General features: G+C 46.9%; 1 protein-coding gene across 1 annotated transcript in view; it reads left to right on the forward strand.

The window, feature by feature from the left end:
* LOC142571763 (endothelin-converting enzyme homolog) overlaps positions 1–25,165 on the forward strand; it is a 45,340-nt gene extending 20,175 nt beyond the window's left edge. The window contains exons 5-10 of the mRNA XM_075680392.1: positions 4,308–4,523; positions 8,259–8,435; positions 15,559–15,864; positions 20,387–20,839; positions 22,595–22,828; positions 24,905–25,165. Coding sequence (XP_075536507.1) covers positions 4,308–4,523; positions 8,259–8,435; positions 15,559–15,864; positions 20,387–20,839; positions 22,595–22,828; positions 24,905–25,165 — 1,647 coding nt within the window. The remainder of the gene's footprint in view (positions 1–4,307; positions 4,524–8,258; positions 8,436–15,558; positions 15,865–20,386; positions 20,840–22,594; positions 22,829–24,904) is intronic.
* The last annotated feature ends 296 nt before the right edge of the window (positions 25,166–25,461 follow it).

The following is a 25,461-nucleotide window of genomic DNA, read 5'->3' on the forward strand; positions in this document are numbered from 1 at the left end:
TAAGTACACGGGTGTTTTCGCCCCCATCGAAATGCGGCCGCCGTGGCCGGGATTTGATCCCGCGACCTCGTGCTCACCAGCCCAACACCATAGCCACTGAGGAACCATGGCGGGTATGTTATAGTAGAGGGCGTAAAGATGGGCCTACAAGAACTGTACCACCCGCATTATAGTTAATGACGATCTCACTGACAGACTCACTGTACGTTCTTGAGTAAGACAAGGATGCCCGCTTTCTCCCTTGCTTTTCTCTCTCTATTTAGAGCCGCTCTGTCTGGCAATTATCAATTCTGAGCATATTTCAGTTTCCAGGCTGCAGTCATACCGTGGGAAAGTACTGGCTGTAAAGTGGAAAGTTGGGCTAGTTGGTGAGTAATCATCATACCTTGCTGGTGAAGCAGCGCACTGACACGGACACAGTGAAGACACTGTGTTACTAGCAGCGAGTGTCGTCTTTTCTTGTGTGTCTTCACTGTGTCCGTGTCAGTGCGCTGCTTCACCAGCAAGGTATGATGAAAGTACTGGCGTATGCTGACGATATAGCGGTGTTTTGCGGAGACCGAGCGAGCATCTGTGAAGTCACGAGGGTTGAAAAATTTTGTGTTCAGACTAGAAATCAGATCAATTGGGGAATAAGTTCCGCTTTTTTGACATGGTGAATGGGACGTAGCACCGGGTTCTTTTGCTCGGCTTCGATGGTCTAACTAGCCAACACGGTATCCAGGAGTGGACCTCGATTGTTATGGGGATCGCAGCTCGTACTGGAAAGAAGAAACTTCGAGAATGAAAGAGAAAGCGGTCGCGTGGCAAAACAGGCAGCTATCAATGTTTTCCCGTGCTTTTGTCTGCACTGTCTCTGAGTTCGAAGCTGTGGTATGTCATGAATGTGCTGTGCGCGACGCGAGCAGCTATTCAAAAAATGCATCGTGTTCTTGTTGCTTTTATTTGGGCATCCAGCTTCTTCATCAAGAGCAATGAAAAAAAAAAGAAAGAGATGTGACAAGTGAGTGCACTCTTGCGAAGAATATGACCATAGTTTCATTTTCCCCCTACATGTGAAATGTATATCGCTGCTATTGCGGCAGTTACGCCATTCAATGCCGGAAACATTGAACGGCTCTCCTCGTCCTGAAGACATCGATAATATTCTGCTTAAAACCTTTGTCGCTACGAGATTTACGACATACATAAGTATTACTGCACCCAGGAAAATTTTACAAAAATAGCTGCTGGCTGTGTTTTCCTTACATGAATTATACGTTACATTTAGTTGTATCTAAAGAAAAAGTTTACAGAGGAAAACATAATCTCAATAGAAACCCCGCAAAATTTCTATTGCCATTTTTGTGAGGCTGTAGACGCAGTGCATGAGCGTTGTTCTGAAACTGACAGTAAGCACGATAACACAGCGCATTAGGTGTACGGCTGATTACATCTCTTCGTGCATTACTTGAACAGCAGCAAACATTTCACTCATGAAACGCTAGCGTTCGGGTGTGGAAATCGCTCGCTTTGTTGCGTTTTTATTTGGGCGTAACGCTTTTCACAGGCGATGAAAAGGGACGAGCAATTTATTGAAAGCACATCACCAACTGCTTTTCTCTTTTCTTTTTTTTTTTCGCCAAATGAACCTTATTGTACACTAGCGTTGCGCACCACATTAAGCTCCTTGCAGGCTAACAATGTGTGCAGACATGGTTTTCTTCGTTTCCTGCATCAAACGTCCCTTCAGCAGGAGCCACGAGATCATACAAAGTCCAATGCGTGAAAATTCTCCACTTAGAAATGACGGATTAAACGCAGGTCTTATTAGGCGGCTACCATGTGAACATAAAAGCGTCTGTGCTGGGCTTCCAACATTTGTTTTTTCTTTGAGTCGTCTGCGCAAAAGTCCTGAAGAATGCTCCCAATTTAGGAGGATCAAGTTTAAGCACTCCCTGAATTGATATGTAGGATAAGGGATTAGAATAGAAACAGTATGGGACGTAAACAGGAAAACCTTTGTTACGATTGACATTTAATGCGAGCGCAAATCTCGCCTGCTTCCCACCGCGCAAATCCCACCGCCTTCTGCTTCCTATCTCCCCTTCACAACAACAGGATGGGAAGGGAGGGAGCGGGTGATACCGTAAGTGTCCACCTATTGGACCGTCCATTGCGGGCCGCCGCTGATTGGCTGGAGCAGTACGCGCGACAAGGAGACGGGCTAGTGGCACCTGTCTCGTTCTCTCCGTTCGCCAGCCCAGCCAATCAGACCCTCAGTAGCAGCCGAAGTGAACAGCCCATTAAGTGGACACTTACAGAATAACCTCCTAGGTGTGCTATATGGGGATGGCTACAGCTGCAGCAGACAAAACACCGTGATTCACTTTTAAAGACAGGTGTCTGTCTCAGCCTGTCGTCTTCTTCGTCCGTTATTGTTAGCGCTGATATTGACCCTTTTCGCGGCGATGCCGTGGACGCTGCCATGTTTGATCACATGGTGACGCGTCCATTGCTTGCCTCAACTGCCTCCGTTGCCTCCGTGTTTAGAATGGGTTTGTATGACGCCGGTGCATACAGCTTAGCAAACGTCTGTTTCGGGTGATATCGTACACGGTGACTGGGTGGACGACACGAAGCTTTAGCCACAACTTCAGAGAACATGCAAAAGCGCTTTTGGAGCTGATTAAGCTATGTACAAACGGTGCGGGCAGCGTGTTTATGCTTGTTCTATAAGCGGGACCAAATATGTATTCCAAGCTAATCAACCTTTGCGCGCATGAATTGAATCAGGATTAGTGTGCTCTGCTCTTCGTTCTTTATTTGGGAAATATATTGAAGCAGCGACTTGTCATGTTTCTGACTTCCTCGGTGCGGTCGCTATCTGATTATTTTTAGCCTAATCGCTCGCGGGTGTGCTTACTTCCGATATACTTGTTCTTGCTGCGCGCAAGGCTTGAAACGTAGCTGTTTTGTACCTTGCAATATCTTGTATATCAAAGATGTATCATAGACAGTAACTCGCTTACTCTTGTGGACCATCACGAAACATTCACCTTCGACCATTCGTGCGCTATTAAGAAGTCCGTCATTTGTTGTGCGTATATGGTGTACATATATTCAAGTGTGCGCCCATTCACTCATTGACACGCTGGCGATATAGCGTGCGTAAGTTTGTATGCCAGTTGGGGTAGATGTGTATTGATACTGTGCGCGAAGCTTACTATGACAGGAAGCGCGGCGCTACTTCCTTTGTCATGGTTGAACGAGCGGGGCTCACTATTGCCGACGTTTCAGGGATGAAGAAATTTTTTGAAGGTTAGCGATACAACGTCGGCGGATGAGCAAATTTCTGCATCTTCGAGGAAAGCCGCGCATCTCGGAAGTGCCGGGAACGCGTACGGACTGTTGCAATAGCGGTCCGCGAACTTGCCCACACAGAATCATTGCATTCCTTGATATGCCAGTCACTAGTTTAGCAGCCAACTACTGCACACGTCTTCAATCCTAACGATTCAATCCCGCATGATTGGAGCACAGTGCGTTAGCGAAAACTCAGTTGCGTTGCCGACAGCTGATCGCACAGAAGCAAGGTGGAAGCGGTAGTGGTTGCGTGTTCGTGCGCTGGCGCTGAGGCGACGCGCGGCGCGCCGCCGAAAGCGCCGTCTCGTTCCTCTAGAACAAACGGCTCCGTGAAAAGGGTCAATACCTGTCTTTAAGAATAAACGAGCCAACGAGCCCAATTGGCCACCTTGGCTGCAAAGCAGCGTGACCCCCGCAGTGATAGCGGCATGGAGGTTCGAGGAGGATGACGTTGACAGTTATGCAGTCCGCAGGTTCACCAGGGCGTTCGTCGCTGCAAATGGCAGATGACCGTGCTGTCTGCAGTACAAATATGTGGAACGCGAACGAAGTAAGCCACGCTCTGCTATGCATCTTCAGGCGTTTTGTTTAAGACGGCAGACGTATCGTAGCGTATACAGTTGCAGGCATGGTTAAGGTGAGGCCGGCGGGGCTATATCTTTTTATGATTTGGCTTCTTAGAGACAAAAGAAGAAAGCGAGGACGTCATTACCGAAGGTGTATACGTATAATGTCTCCACAGCTGTTTGATATCACACGTTTATTAGAAATCAGCCAAGGCTGGCGACGTAATAAGTTGATCACTCAGAGTCCTCTAGGGGAGCTGGTGAAGCGCGTCGAGAACTCGTGCAGATATAATTGAAACGCTGGCTCGTTCGAGTGCGCCCGATCATTGAGCAGTAGATGTTGCTGGGTTGACTGAAACGTGCGTCCCTCGCAATGCTTCGTTCTTCCGTGGCCAGGTGCTGCGGAGCTTCATGCTGAACCAGAGCCTGCGGTGGCCGGACAAGCCCGTGCTGACTAGTGTCGTGGGCGTGCTTGTCGCAATGGCGCTAAAGTGGCAGGCGCCCCTCTGGTTCACCGTCCGTCTGCTGCCCAACAATTCACGCCGCTCTCGGCGCAGCCTGCTGTTCAGCCCCAACTCCAGGCTGGCGACCTGGGGCTCCCTCTACAATCGGGTACGGCCGGGAAAGTGCACATCCTTTCGAACATTATTCACGCGATTCGAGCAACGGTTTCTTCCCCGTCCAATAACCAGAAAAATTCAAAATTTACGGTGCTTATACATACAGCGTGTCCCAGCTATCATGCACCAAGATTTTAAAATATGCAAAAATGCACGTAGCTGGATAAAACCAAGGTAATGCTGTTTGCCGTCGCTTGGAGATACTCAGATTATTGTTTGCATACCGCGTAATTGCATAATGACTCTTAATTAAATAATCAACGTCTCAAATATTGTATTTAGGAGAAAATAGTTCAATGAGAAAATTGTAAAGCAACATGAAAAACTCCCGATGCTACATAACAGTATTTTGCCGAGCATTAAAGAAGCGCGCGAATGCACACAGAATTGCAGCGCGCTGGCTGCTCGAGGCACTTCGCATGTATCGGCGGGTTTCTTTCGCGCTCGGAAAAACACTTTTATCTAGCACGTATTGAGCAACAGAAAGCTGCATCGCGAGTTTTCATGTTGCCCTATAATTTTCTCACTGACACTTTTCATTTTATTATACTATTCTAGAAGTTAGATACTTAATTAGGACTAATTATTTAAATAGGTAGAATTTAAAAAAGTTAAATTATGGGGTTTAACATGCCAAAACCACTTTCTGATTGTGAGGCACTTTAACGTGCACCTAAATCCAAGTACACGGGTGTCTTCGCATTTCGCCCCCATCGAAATGCGGCCGCCGGGATTCGATCCCGCGACCTCGTGCTTAGCAGCCCAATACCATAGCCACTGAGCAACCACGGCGGGTAATTAGGTAGAATGCAAAAAATAATCTGAGTATCTCCAAGCGATGGCAAACAACAGTACCTTGGTTCTGTCCAGCTACGTGGCATTCGCATATTTTTAAAGTTTGGCTAAATGTAATGCGGCCATTGCAAACTCGAGGCGCAATGGCAATGAACAAGAATGCCAAAATAAATTACTGAACCTATGTTTTATCTGTTACTTTCCATTGTGGGCTAACTTAAAGGTTACCATGCTAAGAGCGTATATACCACTCGCCCTTATTCAATTCAATTCAGAGAGTTTATTCAGACAACGTGGTACAGTTGCCTAGGGCGCAGACCAAAAGGCAAGTGGTTGCCTGACAAGGAGTCTGTGCCCTTGCTCCCATTCGAGAGCACAAGACATTCAGCGCATAAAATAAACACTAAACAAGATCGAAATACAGAGTGGTTGGTAACATTGAGACGAGAGTTATTTCATATTGAATATGTATGTACAATTGGGAAAATTGCTGTAAGAGACAACAGAAAAAAAAACAAAACAAAAAGGAGTGGTTATGCCTGCAGTGGCAATAGATACATAGTGATGCTATATTTTAAAGCTTTGAATGATTTACTTTCTTGGATAATGTTTACAGCAGGATGGTGATCGTTTAAAAAACTGGAAATTCTGTAGCTAAGTTTCTGGGTGCCGTAGTTTGTACGTATTTTTTCCTTATTGTAACATATGTGCCGGGTGTTGTAGGTGTGTGCTTTCGTTAGATATTGTTGAAAAAAAGCCGTAGGATCGGAATGCATTTGTAGGTAACTAGCTAACGCTATCTTTTTGTTTATAACATTCCACAGTGTAAGCAGTTGATGTTTTCTAAACAGTGGGGCAGTGTGGCTAAGGTATGGTGCATTATCTATTAGGCGCAAAAATTTCTTTTGTAATAAATATATGTTTTCTATGCTTGTTTTAGGTGCTGTGCCCCAGACAAGAAGACAATAGTGGAAACGCGAATGTACCAGTGTGTAGTATAGTTGTTTCTTTAGCCAGATAGGCAAAATGCTCTTTATTTTATGCATGATACCAATGGACCTAGATATACCAGTGCGAACTTTTTCAATGTGAGGTGACCAGTCAAGATGCTCGTGAAAGATGACACCAAGAAATTTATGTGTTGGTACACGTTCGATAAATTCATCTCGAAATTGGATAACTATTTCTTGTTTTATACACTTGTTACGAGCGCGGAATATAATGTACTTAGTTTTTTTAGTGTTTAACTCTAATTCATTACCGTAGAGCCACGTGGACAAATTTTTCAGCCATACATTGGTTTCTACTTGGAGGACTTTTAGGTCTTGTCCGCAGAAGAATACATTGGTATCATCAGCTTACATTATTATTTCTGGTGTAGAGGGCACGTTAATTATATCATTTATATAGAGCAGAAATAACAGCGGCCCAAGAATTGATCCTTGTGGAACTCCATAATGTATCTGACCTAAGCTGGATTTTGCATTCGTAATATTCGTGTACTGGTGACGATTTAGGAGGTAATTCTTTATTAATGTGAGAGCCGTTCCTCTAATGCCATATTTATATAACTTGTACAGTAAAACAGGGTGCTTAATGGAGTCGAATGCCTTTTTAAAGTCTAGGAAAACACCTATTGTATATATTTTCTGCTCAATGTTGTCTATTATCTTATCCTTAATTTTTACTAGCGCCATTTCAGTAGATTTCTCTTTCTGGAATCCGTATTGCTGCTCGGCGATGATATCGTTTCGCTTGCAGAAGTTTAGTAGCCTGGTGTTTATAACTTGTTCAACTACTTTCGAGAGGATTGGTAGGACTGAAATTGGCCTATAATTATTTATGTCATTTCTATCACCTCCCTTGTGTATGACAGAGATTTTTGCAATTTTTAATTTATCTGGAAATATTCCGGTACTCAGAATCAGGTTGCATATATGCATAAGTGGCTGACTAATCATGTGACTGATGGATTTTATAGGTTGAACTTTAATATCATCAGCACCACATGCACTGTTATTTTTTAGGTTTTTGATTACTGTACAGATTTCTAATTCAGTAGTGGGAAACATGAAGATTGAGTTTTGGATGTTGGACGTGATATACGTTGTAAAATCACAATTACTTGCCTGAGGTTTACTTGAAGCCCCTGATATAAGAAAGTGCTCATTAAGTTTGTCAGCAAGCGACGCCCCTGTGTAAGGCACTCCATTTATAACGAGTTCAGAGATGCCGTCTCTTTTGTTGTTGGACATTAGCTGGTTTACTGTATTCCATACTTGTTTAGGGTTGTTGCAGATATCAGCAAACTTATGTTCGTAATAACTAGTCCTGGCTTTTTTAATATCAGAGCTTAATTTATTACGAATTTGTTTGTATTCAGTCAAACAGTCCATATTTTTCGTTCTGATAAAAGAGGCAAATAGTCTGTCACGTTCTCTAATTCTTTTTAGAAGGTCGGCATTTATCCATGGCTTTCTGCCTTTTTTACACTTTTTCATTTCTACGGTAGGGAAGGCTTGATTGTACAGCTCAGTAATTGTTTTAATAAAGGCGTCATATGCTGCGACGGGGTCAGATAGTTGAAGAATATCTGCCCAGCTTGTTTCTGCTACTAAGTTTCTAAATATTGTGGTCTTAGCTTCATTAACGATTCTGTATGTAATGGGTGCACATGTTTTGGAGAGACTCTGTGGTGTATGGTAGGGTTTAAAGAACATAAAAATAGGTAAGTGGTCACTAATATTAGCTATTAGTACACCTGCCTGCACATCATCTTTTTTGTAACTTGTAAAACACACATCTAGTAAAGTATGGCACATGTCTGTCACTCTAGTTGGCATATGTATTACACTTTCACAACCAAACGAGAAAAAAATATCAAGCATTCCGTAGCAGTTCGTAGCAGTTCATATCTCTGACGATGGCGCAGGCCGTCTCGTACGAGGAGTACCGGGCTTACTGGAAAGAGTTCTACGAGCAGCTGGCATCCGACGTGTCGCTGTCGCTGAACGAGAAGATCATCGTGGAAAGTTTCACCACGCATCGAGAAATCCTGGGCGCCCTGTTCAATGCCACCAAGAAGGACAAGACACCGGCGATTCTGCAGGTGCCTTTTCTGCCAATGCACATGCTACGAACTTGGCAGCGGAGAACTTTATGTCGTCAGCCTGGGCGCACGTCAAGTGAAACGCTTTCAGAGCATTAGCCAACTGGCTTGATAAGAAAGCGACCTGCAGTTTCATAACAGCACCACACGCGCCAACATACTTTAGGTGATTTTTTTTTCTTTCTCGAGGTACAGTGCCACCGAGTCTTGTTGCAGCCACGCTCGAAATGGGAGAAAGCTCACCAGGGTTGAAAAAAAAAAACTCTTCTAAAGCCCACAGTCAGGCTAACACACACTACATATGTTTGTAGTTCGGGCACAAACTGCTCATTAACTAACTCAGTAACTCAGCAGTCAACAACGGAGCGGTATGAAAAATGCCAAGGTCTGCACGTACTCTGAATTTCACAGGCAATCACTGCACGGTAAAACACCCTTGCTTTTGTAGACAGGAATTAGAAGCGCTTCCAAGTGGCAGGCATCTTTTGCCTATCGACGATCCGCGGTGTCGGGACGCCGGAAACTGGGGGAAAGGTAGTGCGAGAGAGGCGCTCCATCTGTTTTTCTTGAACGCTTGTCGCCAGCGTTCTGCCGTCACGAATTCGTCGTCAGCTGCCCAATTATCATCAAGGTTTGATAAGTGTTACTTTCTGTTTTGTTTAGCTTTTTTTTTTTTTGCAACGTGTGGTCCATGCAAGGGCGCGCCGACAGAAATTGCGACTGCGGTTGAGATAAAGTGCGGCTGCTCTCAGCGCGTCTACTAGAGTAACCATGTCTGAGCCAGTATTCACAAAGATCTTTTACGGCAGAACAGTTAGGAAGAACAAGTACCAGCAAATCGTATTTTTTTATCTTTTATTTGCGATACTGCCAGTCTCAGTGAGACCAAAGCAGGTGGGCATTGTATTAGACAGTTTTACAAAAAGAAACAAATAGGTAACGTTTTATGATGCAGTAAAAGCAAAAAAGAAAAGAGAAAAAGCTTCCTTGACTGCTGCAGAAATCATCAATGACGATGTGAAATACAATACTTTTGGTTGGTATATAACAATATCGCTCAGTAACAAATATAGTATTACTAGAATTTATATAAAGATAGCGAATAAATAAATGACCCATGTAAGATCAGAGAAGTTATACAGCTAACAGATAACAGCGCAGAAATAAGTATTACAGTTAAGATATATATATATATATGTGTGTGTGTGTGGGGGGGGGGGGTGTTAAGTGGCGTTTTCTGTGTTTGATGTTTCTATAGGTTGATGAACGATGAAAGTGACAGAGAGGAATCTATGTCTGAGTAGAGGAGATTCCATTCTTTGATCGCACGTGGGAAAAGTGAAAACTTGAACGTGTCATTGCGAACACTGTACCGGTTTAGCGTAAATGGGTGCTTTTTTCGCGATAGACGTGATGTAGACAAAGTAACGTACTAAGCTTGGTCTATCTTATAACTTCCGTGCATTAGTTGATAGATGAATTTTAAGCGGGTTCGTCTGGCCCTAACAGATAGTGTTTTAAGACCTGCATCAGCTAAGAGGTTTGTAGGGGAGTCATAGGGCCTGTATTTGTTAAAGGTGAACCTCGCAGCTTTTCTTTGCACCTTCTCTAGTTTTGATGCGTTAGTTAATGTGTGCGGAAACCAGATGACGTTAGCTTATTCTAAGATGGAGGGAACAAAAGTTGTATAGGCTAGTAGTCTGGTGTGCTTCGGTGCAAGGCGTAAACATCGTCTTAGAAAAATGTAATGTTGAACTTAATAATATCGAAGGCGGCGTGTGAATGGCAAACAGTTCTTGCGAATTAAAACCTTTTTTGAATTCGGTCCCCAGTCTAAAGAGATGTGGGCGCTAGTCGCCCACCGCATATATGGGCTAAGAAAGCACCAAGTCAGTTCTCTTTGACAGCGGATACAAAACATCGTGACAGATTTACACGATTTCTTAATAGTATTCGTGTCAGCGGGGGGAGGGGTTGTAGAGCGCTGATTCGTTTTGAGGCATATTATAGCTTATTTCACCTGACCTGCACGGTTTCCGCAGTGCTGGTTTTTCGCAACAGAGATAGCTTTCATTCTCTTGAAGTTTAGCATGTATTCTTTTACTGTAACCCTCTCGCAGCTGCCCTGTTTCCAAATTTTGAAAGCCATTTTGCTAACGTACCTCGTGCTTGTCTGCTGCATAACGTTTTCTGGCTCAACCTCTTTCGCGCTATCCTAAAACCCATTCATAGGTTCTTGGACAGTCGGGAGTGGTATTATTATGCTAATTAACTATCATTCGACAGCCGTCTCCTACGTTCGTTCTGGAGTACCTCGAGAGATTGTTCAAGACGCCTTTCTTTTCGTCATGTACGCTAATGACCTTCCCCTCATTTACTGTCCGCCTTCTCGCAGGCGACAGTGTAATTCACTGATCTATCAATTCTTGCAGTGATGTTTAGATTCTTCAGCATCGCAGTCAATTTACACAAAAGTGGCGCAAAAAAATAGATATATGTGCTTTAGTATACCAAAACAGTACTTATTTCATTTCACTATCAACTTGAATATGGGAGAGCTATTTACAGTCATAAGAACTCTGAACCTGTTATTGCCGATGCAGTCCTAATACTTGGGTTTGCATCTCTCCAGATTTCATTAACCTTACAAATTCTCCCACTCGTAGTGTTGGTTTCTTGCGCCACGTAAAGTGACGATAACTCCGTCCAACTTAAAACTGCATTCCCACACAACCACAGTCAAATCTAAACTACAAAGCGCTTCACAAGAGAAGAAAACCCGGCGATTTGGATTATGTTCATAATATGTCAGTGCTACAAACAGACACAGATGGAAAAAAACCAGAGTTTATCCCTTTTTTTTCGACTTTGTCTGTTTGTTGCGCCGGTACATCTTGAAAGTGCTTGTCCTCTATATAACTAGACTCAGTTTGTTTACCTCACACCGTCGAATCAACCGAGACAAAGTTGCTCAGTTCATCGCTTCCGGTTACTCATACGCCAGCGGCATTTCGACACAAATTTCCAAACAGCAAGCACATGCCTCAAGCGGTAACTTCGCCTGCTTCTGCGTTTTCACAACCTTTAAGTATAAACCCCATGCAAGCGATTTTTTGCGCGACAGCGACAAGCGACGCGATGGAGATGGCTGTCGCGTTCGCTCGTCGCCCAGAAGTCAAACTCCAAGCGAGCGACCGCTTCGCGCGACAGCTCTCCAGTGTTGCCGGTATTAGGGGATCGAGTTAGCGCCAAACCTGGCGTGGCACTTTCTATAATTGTTTAAGTTGATTTGTTTGGCTGTACAAAGCAGCATAAAGTATTTCTGAAGGTCTTGCAATGGGTTTATTTTGTTTACATATCTAAATTTGGTAGTTTGCTCGTTCCGCTCGTTCCGTTTGTATACTGAGAAGTGCGCACGTGCGCAAACCGGTAGTACGTCACTAATTTACATCCCGTTCCGGCTGCCTACTATTAACTAGTCGCTCATAGCACTTCCGGTCGACGAGCGACGAATTCTAGATTTGCAGAACCGAGCGATCGCGCGACAAGACCGAGCGATCTGTTCAAGCGACGGCCCGATCCGTCGCTCGTCGCTGTCGAGCACAAAATCGCGCTCATGGGGTTTAGCCTTATTCGTTCCTTGCATCCAGGTAACACATTAATCTCACAGGCCCACCAAAGTCAATTCACATGGTCGCGAAGGCAAGGATGAAATGCGGTTCCGAACCAACGAGCAGCGACATGAATAATGGCCGTGCGATTGAACCTCTACTAAATCTCGCGGGTCAAAACAGTATTTAATGAAAACGATGCATCCAGTACGTCACCAATAGAAACATTTGAAAAAATACAATGTCAAGTACCGTCCTCGATATTTTCCCGGAAGATATCATTGCTCAGCACTTCCACGTATGAGATGTTGCCCACGGCGACTTATACCAAACATGGAACGTCTATGTCACGGAGAATGCGAATCGGCAGGTCAGCGGAAGCTTGTCCCTTGTGGCGTGCCGCTGGCGATGGCTTGCCGGGAGTGCGCTCGCAATCCGCCGGGAGCCGTTGAGCAAGAGTTGCAGCTCGCTCTTCACTTCTGCGCGAACCTGCGTCTCGCATTCCGCCGTTTCACCAGGATTCTCATCCGCCAGCTCCACGTTGTACGTGACGCGCGTGGTGGTGCCAGTACAGTGGCGTCATCCTTTATCGTTTCCGCGCTCATCATGGCTTCCGGAGACATGCTACACGTTGCTACACAGGAGCTGGATTGGCTTACTCTCCGGCATCGGTGTCGAGGCCAGTGAATTTCAGCAGTCGCACGTTTGGCGACCGTCTGCTGTGTTGCCACCTGAGACAAGACGTGAGGGCGCGTAGCGACCGTCGGCAGTGAGCCCGTCAGCTGTTGTTATTTCCATTCGATGAGTCGTTCCCTCAGTTTTCGTCCGCTCCGGCTTGGGGGATCTGTGTGCGCGTTGGAAGCGCCCGATGCAAAGCGCTAGACGAAAGACCCGGACACTTCACACGTTCCTCTCTGCTCCGCTGATAGGGTCTCCCCCGCTCCTTATCAATCGGTCAAACTTCCCTCACATCCTGCGTCCTTCTCACGCAGCGCTCTGAGAATGCGACTAGTGGCGGCAGCAGAATGTCTATGCCCATTCGTCACATGTGGAAGTGTCCGCTCCAGTTACGCCAGCCACTTCTGACCAAAGTTTGCTTGCATCTTGTTTCACTTGAAATATTGAGGTAAAATATAAGACTTGTTCAATTCACTAGCCTTTCGAGCGCAACGACCCAAAGCCTGCTCAAGCACCTTGTAAAATCGCAGTGATCCTCAAGCGTGCGGCGACCTAAAGCTTTCAAACGTGGCATTCCGCCTACACTATTCATTTTACTCCTGGTCGCGAGCACTTCTGTGCCCTTAGAAGCGGTAGCCGCTCGTCTCAATATGGATTCGCTAGAACTTTCAGAATTTTCGTTATGGCCTCAAAAACTGAGTCTTGTAGGTGGCCTTCACGGAGGGGGGGGGGATTTCATATAGCCTTGGACACGCGGTATTAGCGATAAAATAGTCGTTTAGATTTCATCGGCCCTGTGCCAATTAGCAGCGCGCACCAGCTGCGACGCGTCGCAATAGAACTGCGACGACGGAAAAAGGCGGCGCTTGACCCCCTCCCCCCCCCTTTTTTTTTGTTATTTCTATGTTCTATATATTTCCTGGCACATTCGCTGGTGATATCTAAGCACAAAGAGCTGTGGCATAAAACCTGCTCGGTGCCTGAAGTTTTATATAACAGAACAAAAGAAAGAGGGCTCAGCTGTTTAGAACAATCTTTTCTCGACATGTGGAGATTTATACTAACCTATTATATATCGATTCTGCTCAAAACTCTACCGTTGAATTATTTTCATCGCCCGTACTCATATACGACCCTGTGCTGCAACGCTTGTGAATGCAAAGTATTATTCATCTTCTTTTTTTTTTTTGTGATGCAACTGCACGCTGAAGAATAAATAGCACCCTTCAAGGAGCCTTGAAGTTTATTTTTGAGCGTTCCGTCAAGTGACAAGCGGCTAGCTATCTAAGCTGGCATTTCCAATTCAGCTCACGCTTCCTTTCTGCGGATATTCATTGGCGTATTCTAGTTTTAGTTTTGCCCCAATGCTGCTCTGCCCTGGTTCGTTAAGCAATGTTCACAGGGAACAGAAGACAGCGAAATCGGCCTTAGTTCTTCACTCACGCAGAGGAAGCAGCTGTTGCATTAGCTATAGCATCTAACCCTAACGCCGATGTGCTCACTGATTCGCAGAACGCCTGTCGCAACTTCAATACTGGATTAATTCACAGGTCAGGATTGCGATTGCTGATTAGGCATCCACCCACCCAAGCCTCAGTCATCTGGTTTCCCGGTCACCTGGAACTACCAGGAGGAAACGAAGCCGCTCATAGGCATGCCCGAGCTCTTCTATACCGGGCGTCTCCCCCTGATGACCTTGAAGGGTGCTGCGACCTAACTGCTTTAGCAGTGTATGCTGACAATCTCGCACCATACAGAACAGCCAGGAAGGAGTACCCAACACCACATAAATCCCTCAATAAGTTAGAAGAGAACACCCTTAGGGGACTACAAACCAATACATACCCAACGCCAGCTAAGTTACACCAGTGGTACCCGACACTATACTCTCCGCAATGCCCACACTGTGGAGAGGTATAGCTAACCTCTACCACATGGTGTGGGCATGCCAATTTAATCCTATAGTTGACCCCGTTTCAAATCCCTTAGAAGAGCAGTGGGAGGCTATACTGCTCAGCGATGGTCCTGACCGTCAGCACTGGCTGGTGGGGAGGGCCAGCGCAGCAGCAATAACCACTGTACTACCGGACTAGGCAGCCCCACCCACGAGTTCTACGAATATTCAGCAAATAAGGATGTTTTCAATCAATCAGTGCTGTCATTTACATCTCCTGCAAATTTTCAGGGGAACACAGGTGCACTTTTCGAACTTACTTTCGCGTACAAAATAAGCATATACAAAATTTGTGTCGCAATTTCTTCCGTATTATACATTCCCTGACATCCCCCACGTTATGAAGAGTGATTAGACGAAAACAAAAACATCTCCATTTTATCTACATGCCCTGCCTCAGTTTTTTTTTCACCTCTGCTAACAAAGGGTGTACAATACCTGTACATAATGCTCGTGCATATTCCAGAACGTGTACAATATGTACTGTACGTTGTGAGCACTGTAACTGTATTGTGGATATTGTAACTATTGTGTGCACAGACAGCTTACACGTGACGTCATGGACGCAGCTTCTAACCGTGATGATTCTCCAATAAGGCGCCTGGATGACGTCAATGCAAGCCAGCTATTGCAACTGTTGCTGCATATTGGGCAGCCATAGTTGCGCAATATGGAGAAAATGAGCGTGTGCGCTCTCCCACCCGAGACAGGCTTTTCGCCGGGGCTCCATATTGACGGAGCTACGCGGATTCGCAGAGCCTCATTTTTTTTCCCCGGTACTCGGTGGTGCTAGCATTAGAGCAAGATCGTGGTCTTGATGGCTGCAGCCTTTGTCACAGTTCTACTCTACTCTCTCTCTCTCTCCATCACTTCCGGGCAGGCAAGCTCACCGATCATCGGTGGCGAGCCTTTGTCCGAGCAGCTCAAGAGGTACGTCGGCGGGTTCCCCGGCGTTTCCGACGACGACGTCGTCATGCTCACCGACTCTGCCTTCGTGGAGGACATGCGATCGGTGCTGCAGCGCCATGGCGAGCTCGACGTGCTATCGCACCTGGCCTGGCTGTTCGTGCTGGAGCACGCTGCCGTCGCTGACCCGCAGCTCCTCCTGGCCACCGCGAACGGTAGCCGTCTCGACTCGGTCCAGTGGGACAGCAGCGCGGAACGAGGGCGCTTCTGCGCTACCGAGGTGCTTTCTAAAATCGACGTTCTTTCGCTCAACAAGTGCCGCAGCACTGAAGTTCGGGTCGCTAACGTTTATCTTTATTTTTTTTGTCATCCTGTAGCACTTCACGAGCTGCACTACCACAGCCAAAAAAAAAGAAAAGAAAATACAAGACAGGAAAAAGAAAAGAAATGTAAAATTAAGGCCAAGGAAGAGCGATAAGCCTAAACAAATTTTACTACGTGGTTCCGCTGTATTGCTAGGCCCGTTACAATGAGTCCTAAATGTACACTCGAACATAGTTTCCCAGTCCGAGGTAGTGGTATCTATTGGTGCACTGTAGCACAGTTGAACTTATTCATGCGAAAGCACCAAATTGCCCATCGCGCGAAAACGTCGGCGTCTGTAGCAGGGAAACGGCGCCTAACTTATCATTGGCTACCGCGCCATGTCACGTGCGCGCCTCGACGTAGCAGAGCGGGCGAAATGGCACACCTGCGGCTGCGATGGTGCGTCAGGTGTTACGTGAGGGGAGAGATGATCGCCGCCACGCCAAGTAACCCTCACTCTCGCAAGCCTGTGTTCTCCGCGCCTCCCTTGTCTGCGCAAGCTCTTGCCAGCGCTCTAACTTCTCCTCAGTAAACGTTAAACATAAATTCATGTATAAAAACAACAAATTCGAAAGGAAAAAAATTGGCTGCGGCTTAGCTCAGCTAACACTGGATATGCAAAGTGAAAGCTTGGTTTAGCCTGGTCAAGTCTTGGTCTCACTTGGTTAGCCTTTGATTTAGCTGTAATTATTATACTCAGGTATACAATCATCGTTAGACCAGGTATGACGGCTGTGCCTAGGTCGGTGGCTAGACATGACTGTGATTAGACTTGCGTAGACACACATCGTTCGACGGTGCGACGCCTGTTGTTCCACAGTGAAAGCGCAAGTGCTAGACATGCAAATAGACGCCGCGAGCATGCGCAGCGTCCAAGCACAAACGGACAGGGCGCGAATGCGGTCCCTACATTGATCACGACGGTGCGACGCCTGTTGCATTCGGGACCCTCTCCAGTGAAGCAGCTTGCCGAGCGATATCCGCGGGGTGGTCAGACGCCGCTCCCGCGCTCCCGCGGAACGCTCTGCTGCAGAGAGCGCATGCGCCAGACCGGCGGCGGCGGCGGAGCTCGGCGCGGTCAGTCACGCGGTCATGAGTGAGTGAGTGAAGAAACTTTTATTGTAGGTCCGGCGAGGACGCGAACTCGTCGCGCACCCGGCTAGTCCCACGTCGGGACCGGCAGGTCTAGCCCACCGGCCCGGTCGCGGGCACGCCGGACAGCCAGGATTTGCTTTTCTAGAGCGGGGCTAAGCAGAAGCGAGTCCCACTCCTCCTTGATGAACTTGGGGTATGTCGACCCACACTCCCACAGCATGTGCGCTGGAGTGGATGTCTGCCCGCAGGAGGGGCAGGCGTCGTCGCGATACACGTCCGGGTAAGCCTCGTGGAGAACGGACAGACACGGATACGTACTGGTCTGCAGAAGCCTAAGCGAAACGGCTTGCGCCCTATTCAACTTGGGGTGAGGGGGTGGAAAGACCCTTCTAGACATGTAGAAGAATTTAATAATCTCTTTGTGAGCAGCGGGAGCGTCCCTGTGTCCGTAGGGAGGAGGGGAGTCGGTGCTTCTTGCAGAGGAAGCGCGGTCGGTGAGGTCACGCGCAGCCTCGTGAGCAGACTCATTGAGGTTCGGGGGAGCACCCTCGACCGACCCTACGTGAGCTGGAAACCAGTGGATTGAATGATGCGTGAGAGCATCTCGACTCGAGCTGCTAAGGAGACGAGCAGCTTGCTTGGCGATGCAACCCTTCTGAAAAGCCCTAACTGCCGTTTTGGAATCGCTATATATCTCGGACCCACGACCGTCGAGCAGGGCGATGGCGATGGCGGCTTGCTCGGCGACACCGGGGTCTGAAGTGCGAATGGAGGCGCAGTTGGAAATCTTGCCGCTGGAGTCGACCACAACGATGGCAAAGGTCTTCCCATCGCTGTACTCCGCGGTGTCGATGAAGCTTGCTCTAATGTCTCGTTGCTTGATCTGTTTGAGGTTGGCTGCTGCTCTGGCCTTGCGTCTGCCCTCGTGCCAAGGCTACGGCTCAGCTGCGGTGAATTGGCGACGGTGAAACTCGGCTCCAGGCGGTTAGTGAAGCTTTCCCTTTAAAATGGTCTCCAATCCACGCTGTGCTGGTGGTTACACAGCGAAGCTGTAAACGACAACTAGAACAAGTACCGGGCCCAATGGGGCGTAGGCTAAAATTATTCACGGGACGACATTCACATGTACTTTACCTAATTATTAGCACAAGACGTTTCGACGGTCTGCGACTTCGCTTGCGCCGCTACTTCGTGCACCTCCAAAGAGTGGACCAGATGGAAGAGAAATTCGACACGCCTGGTATGCATACTGTTCTTCAGGAGTCCTTACTATACGCGTCCTTCCCATAGCACTGTCACTACAGAAATCATTTGCTAGGTGGGTTCTCCTTCTACGTACGAAAGTGTAGTTACGCCACTCCCTGCTTCGTATCCTACAGTAAAGGTTTGCGCAACAGTAATCTTTACGGGGAAACGTATGCGGGGAACACTACATGCTTCGCATTGCATGTAGGCGTAGGAGCGCCTTATCATCAATTATGTGGTTCGGGTGCTTGTTCTGAGCTTGATCTTTATCGAAACATATGTGTTGTATGTGTGATTACAAAGAGTGCATGCACTGTTCGCTTCGATTTGCCGAGTTCTAGCAGACATTGGAAGGCAAATATTGTCTGAAAGTACTATTCTGTTCGCAATGTGTGACCGTGCAGTAGCAACCATAGCTACAAGGGCTACTCTGAGCTATTTGAAGACAACCGGACTAGACGCAAAGCTTTAACGAAACTACTGTGTTAGTGTGTATATACATCATTTCTTCCTGTCCTCATCATAATCTTTTATCACTCTTATTTGTCCCCTTTCCTTTTTCCCCTGTGCAGAGTAGCAGGCCAGAGCATGGTAGCTCAGGCCGACCTATCTGCCTTTCTAATAAGTTATATATATATATAGCCTCTGCCTAGCGGGGGTATGAGCCATTGTATTTGGGGGTATGACACATGCGGGTATATGATAGTTGTTTGTCGACGTTACGCCACGAAGGAATGCCGGGATCCCAGCCATATATAGATAGCTGCGCTGTAAAACGTTGACGGCGGTGCGCTTCGAAACTACGACCCATGCTCAGAAGCCGAGTGTCATAACCACAGGGCTAAATCAGCGCCTTCTAGGTCTTTGCACTCTGCTGTATGACATCATGCTACTTGGACCGAAATTTACATTGCCAAGCCTGGCGGGACAAAAGCGGTGGCGTTAAAATAACCGCGGCTTGCTCGGGTGCGTCCCCATTAGATTTTATGTCAGTCGGGCCAGGTAGCATGGCGTCGCCGGCCTAGTGTACCGGCCTTGTGCTGTCTAGGAGGTGTTAGCCAAGCATCTCAACGCACTCACTTGCCCGCGAGAAGTGCATACCTCGAAGGGCGGTGTTCAATTGGACATTAATGTTTTCGTATTCACAATTCATAATTAATGCTTAGGTCTCTTTGGATTCTTTTTCGATCGATCTGCTTCGTTTATTCGTTTACACTGCTTCCCCTCTTTCTTAAGCTGCAGGGATAGCTGTTGCTTTAGTTTCATTGACATCCACCTTTTTCAGGGTATTTTCAGTTTGTTTTGCTTCAGGTGAAATGTGTAAGTAGTAAACTGTAAATTTACTGGTACCTGGTAAATCAGGGAGACTCTGCCGCAAGGCTAATAAAGGACACTTTCCGAGTAAACAGGATACCCTAGCAATGATGAATAATAAATTTGTTAGGTTTGTTTTTTATTGAAAATCACGGTAATTTAGAGAAAACCTGCTAGAATTGCTGTAAAAATGACAGCCTGTTATTGCGGTACCATCGAATGAAATTAGACTTCTGTATTCTTTGCGGTAGATTCCTGTAAATGTGATGGCGTCTTTTTGCGGAGCTGTGGAATGAAATCACAGACATATGTATTTTTCACGGGAAATTACTGTAAATATGACGGCACGTTAGTGCAGAATTGCGAGATGAAATTGCGGACGTCTGTACATGTTACGAGAAATAGTTGGCAGCGGATGCTGCCAAGAAACGTCTACTAAACACAATGGCGTATTTTTCAAATTGTTTTTTTTTTCGTCACCGGGGCTACCTTGACTATCCCTTCAACAAATCAACAACGGTGCCAGTGAAAGGCGACAGCAGCGGCGCTTTATCTCACCATTGTCTTTCGCTCGCGCCGTTAATTCTTTAGCACGGGTTGCCAACTGCAGCTTAAATCTACAAAATGGCGACTTTGGCATGTTGGCACTGCACTATCGATGACGAGTACGGGGACACAAGAAGGGATGAGGACAAGTGCTGGAAAACCCGCACTTTATTCTTTTACTTTTTTTTTTAGAAATTACTGAGTGTCAGGTGTCTCGCCGTCGACGACCTTCCCAGGTGGAGACCGTCTACGGGCTCCTCGTGAGCGCCATGTTTGCCGTGTCGCGTTTCTCGGCTGCCGAACGAGACAGCGTCGCGGAGCGGCTGCGTGGCCTCGTGCGAGTCGCCGTCGACAAGGCCTCCTCCACCGCTTGGTTCGACGAGGAGAGCCGGCGCGCAGCTGCCCTCAAGCTGAACAGCGTCGAGACGGTGATGTGGCCTCGCGCCGAGCTGCTCACCGACGAAGGCCTGGCCGGCGCGTACGCCCGTTTCCCGGACTGGGCGGACTCCTTCGTAGACTTGTGGGTGCAGACGCGCCGTGCGGCGTGGGGCTTGCTGGGCACGCCCGAGGGCGACGACCACTTCGCCACGCCCGTTGGCTACGTGCTGCCGCACGTGCGCTACGAGCACGTGCTCAACACCCTCTTCGTCTCTGTGGCGGCGCTTGCGAAGCCCCTCTATTACTCCAAGGTGCGAACTCCCGTGACATTGAACGACAAGCCGATCGTTGAACGCGCGTATCAGCATAAAGAAATGGCTGCGGTGTAGATGTGTGCTCCCAGATAAGATCAAATGGGGTGGAATTTACGAGCGCACTACTGCCAATTTTTGTGGTGACGTTTGCAGGGCCCATAATTTTTCATGCATTCAGTTTCGCAGTCATACGTTCGCATTTGCAAGGTCGTGGGATACGAAATATTCTCCTAATTAATTCATTGAACGGACACTCGGTGTTTGACTCTTGCTAATATATTCTGTTTAGCGTCGAGTTCCCTTCAAGGGCGGAAAGGAAAAACTCGTTGTATGATATTCAATCATAAGAAGAACTGTTTATTTGCAATGTACGATTAGTAGCTTTGCCTGGTTATGTCTTTCTAAAAAAACATAAGCAATAATTTCTTTCTGTATGCAAGACCTTTGTATCTCTTTGCATCTAAGATGTGGCGGTAGCAGAAGCTCCAGGTAGAACCGACCAACTTCTATACAGAGCACTTACTTCACAAATGTGACCGTAATGAAGTGACCAGTGGACTTAACTGTCATGATACAAGAGCCGTCTTGCACTTCCCAAATGTTCCACGTCCCGCAAGTTCTTTGTTGTCACTATATAGTGTGTCCCTGCTAACGTTAGCCAAGCTGTTATACGAAAAAATTGAGGAGCCATTCCACTCTGTGAAGGTGGATGCCCAGTGAAGCTGTAGCACATCACACATGATTAGCCAAGGGTGAATGTACTTATTCGTCGTTTGGTAATGGCAGTGAGGGTAGCTTTGTAATTACTGTGATATGCACTAATTGGTTCGGCTACAACGTTAGGCAGAATCTTGGTCAAAGTTAAATCTAGACACGACCGTTTTTAAGTAATTGAGGGGCTTGGATTGGTGCGGCACTTCGATCCAAACTTTTCTAGCTCAAACTGAGTGCAACATTTCTTGTCTGGTTTTGAAATGTGCACATTCAAGTCTAAGAATTGTGGTATTGAAACTGTGGTTTTGAATTGTCCACGTCATGAATAACCCATGCAATGTGCGTGGTCATGAGCTTCTCGATATCACACTTGGATGCGCCTGGAAATATATGTACAGTGGATATCACAATTCTGTCTTTCGTTTGTACGGCACAGACATCCATCCCCACAGAGACTGGCATCGTCCTATTGCTAGTCAAGAGGACAAATGTACATAAATTCTGTAGCCATGAATCTTCGGGACTATGAGCCATTGCATTTTTTGCTTGCTTAAGGGGGGCATGAACCATTGCTTTCGGGGGCATGAGTCATTGCTTCCAGGGGTATGAGCTATTGATGACAGTTTTCGACATCCTGTTCTCTATTTTGTATGTGTGATTATAAAGAATATCAGCACTGTTCACTTCACTTGGCTGAGTGCTTGTAGCCGCTGCCTTACGAGGCTATGCGACATTTCATTTTTGCTTGCTTACGGAGGTATAAGCCATTGATGATGATAGTTCTTGTTGACGCTCACGAAAGCTACACGGAACCTTAGCCATATACAGCTTCACTGTAAAGAAGGAAGGAAAAGAAAGACACCGTGCAACGTCCGGTTTTGATATCTACGGTGTTCAGTCAGCAGACTTGTGACGGGCGAACACCGTAGATTTTGTAGCTGTATCTTGCCCCATGTCTTTTTGTTAATTGTTTTGCTTATGACAGTTTGGTTCACGTTAGCTGGAACACATGGTATAGAAGTGTCCGTGCTTCCAAAGGGTACCAAGGCTATGTTCTACGGCGGCCTCGGATATCAGTTCACCCGCCAGCTGGTCAAGGCGGTGGATCCGAGCGGCATCAAGGTGGACGTGAACGGAAGCAGCGTGCACTCCTTGCTTTCGGCCGAGACCAGCGGGGAGTTCGAGGAGCGGGTGCGATGCCGAGCACACGTCGCCAGCCGTGACCAGAACGATGGAACTTTCAGCGACAGGGAAAGCGGCCCATTTCCCGAGGTGCGTGTGCAGCAACTAGGACCTACTCAAGCATGGAGCGAAAAAAAGACAAAGAGAGAAAGTAAAACCCTTGTGTTTAAGACACTTATGAACACCGAGACAGAACGAACGTTCGGTTGCTTTTGTGAGCAGAAGGCCAAAACGTCGCAATTGGCAATGTTTGCGTGTACGATATCCGAGGCTCTTTGCTTGCACAATGAGCCGGCAACTACGATCAAAACTGACATGCTTACTATTAAATGCCACAACATTTAAGCAATCGCATCATAGGCGAAGCACCACATCCTCCAAGCAGCTGCTCGCAGGTCAAGTTGTTCGCGATAATGCAGTTCTTTGTCACTGTTGTCACGGAGGTCACAAGTGCGGAGGTAGCCAGGCTGATGGAGTTGCCAGCTCATAGATAAACGAAAAAGTCACTAGTCTATCCTTTCTGATCTTACATGGCAACACCTGCGAACGAAACAAAAAATAGATTGTATTGTAAACGCCTGTTTCGCACCCCAGCGATGTCTTTTTTTATCTCTCTCACTAAAGCTCGGCAAAAACAAATAAATAAATACAGTATTTAGGATTTCCTATAGTGTCAAAGTCGTTTGCGTTTTCTTCGATGCCTTATATACATGAGGAGCTGGAATGTTTAGTTAGCAAAACTAGTGCCTATGGTAATAGTCATTCGCATTTCTATGGCATTTCGAGTACTGCAGCTTTGGTCTTCAGGCTGGGCTTTTCATGGCTCAGCACATGACTGCAAGTCCAGTTCCTGAACTCGGTAATGACCGTATTTAGATAATAGCGAAATACGACAAGCCCTGCGCATTCATATCTTTACGCAAGGTAAAGACATCACTTGATGCAGACCATCTTGAAAACCTGCTTTAACATGCTTTCATAATCTCGTTTTTTATCGTGCCTAGCTAATGGGACAGCTTTCTTTTTGTTCCCTCTTGCTGTAAACAAAGAATAAAAATAAACGATTCGATTTTGTATCATTTTAAATCGTGAACACTCTTCGCGTGCTATAATAAAAAAAAGCAGTTGCATGCGTTTGGTATGGAACTCTTAAACGGCCCTGCCAGTAAATGCAGCGTAATACCCATACCGGTGCAAATATATGTTATTATGCAGACAAGAGGATTATATTTTTTTTTGAATAAATGAAATAGCTATAGAGGGTAGAACCCCACTGGAACACTTCTTGGTTTAGCACGGACTCGCTCTTCCTAATGGTCCCCCTGACATTTGTCAACTACTTGCTGATATTGCTGCGTCACACACCTCTAGCGCTAAACAATAAGAACACATGTACGCATGAGGGCGTTCGCGATGCTCGTGAACGAGGAGCAAATCTTCCGCTTGCACCAAGTTATAAAAAAAGGGCATTTGGGCTTGAACGTACATTCAGCCTACTCAAGCCGCCTAAGACCGTCATAACCTTTCAGATCAACGCCTATTGGATCGCGCACAATGGGTTTAGTAATAAAAGGCATTTTTTGCAGCAAGAAGTTTTGAATGAGCCTTGTATGAGTGCAGTCGTCGGCAGTAAAGTGCTGCCCCTGTTACGCGTTGGCGGCCTCGTACGACTCGGTGCTGGCGATGGCACGTCGTGAGGGCGTGCGATGATGGAGACCACGTCACAACCAGGATCGGTATAGGAGCACGTGATTAGCTCGCAGAGGCGCCACTCTGATTCAAAGAGCATGGCGATCATCATCGCGTGATTTCTCTCTCTGTCACCTCTATTATATGGAGGCACTGCTTTGCCGCTACAGCTAATGAAATCTGGACTGGAATGCACGTACAGTGCGTAACAAAAATAGACTTAAAGTTGCTGAAAATTTGGAAAGTTGAAGGATTCAGCCAGGTTCGAGCGCAGTTATGGGTTCCCTTATGCGTGCACGGTAATAAATAACAATGAGCTTATATGTGTTCATGACAGCATTGTCTGCGTCTAAGTAGAGGTATGTTTCAAGCGCTAAAAAATAAAAAAAAGAAAGAGAAGCTTTATTGCATGGTCTTTTTATCATCTCCCGAACCTCCGTCGTGCACCCCCCTCCCCCCTCTTGTGCTTTGACGCAGGTTCCGGCCATCGAGGTCGCCCACGCGGCATGGCTCGCTTCGCGCGAGCCCCGAGACCTTCGGCTGTCCAGGCGGTGGAGCGAGGCGCAGCTCTTCTTCATCACCGCCTGCTACGCCATGTGCGCGCACGACTGGCACGGCAAGTTCCACGCTGGACAGTGCAACAAGGCCGTCCAGAACTTCGCCCCGTTCGCCGAGGCGTTCAACTGCTCGCTCGGGGCGCGCATGAACCCCGAGAACAAGTGCACCTTCTTCGACTGAGTCGCCGCCACCCACGCATACGTGCGCCTTCTCTTAGCTCGACGTTGCTGACCGTTTGCGTAGGGTGGCTCGCGATGGGGAAGACGCTTGACCGCGCAGCCAGCAACCGACTTTCGGAAGCTTGTTCTGTACGCTAGTGCGGAGCGAGTGCAGCCTTTTGGATCATTGTCCGTGCATTTCTTGCAGATTGACGTTGCTATAGGCACCGTCGTGCCAGCAAGGGCCTATGCTTCAAGTGTATATGTAATTAATTTTTTATATTGCGCCATTTCGAAGGCGCTTTATGAAGCGGTTAA

The sequence above is a fragment of the Dermacentor variabilis genome, chromosome 1, assembly GCF_050947875.1.
Source record: "Dermacentor variabilis isolate Ectoservices chromosome 1, ASM5094787v1, whole genome shotgun sequence".
Lineage (NCBI taxonomy): Eukaryota > Metazoa > Arthropoda > Arachnida > Ixodida > Ixodidae > Dermacentor > Dermacentor variabilis.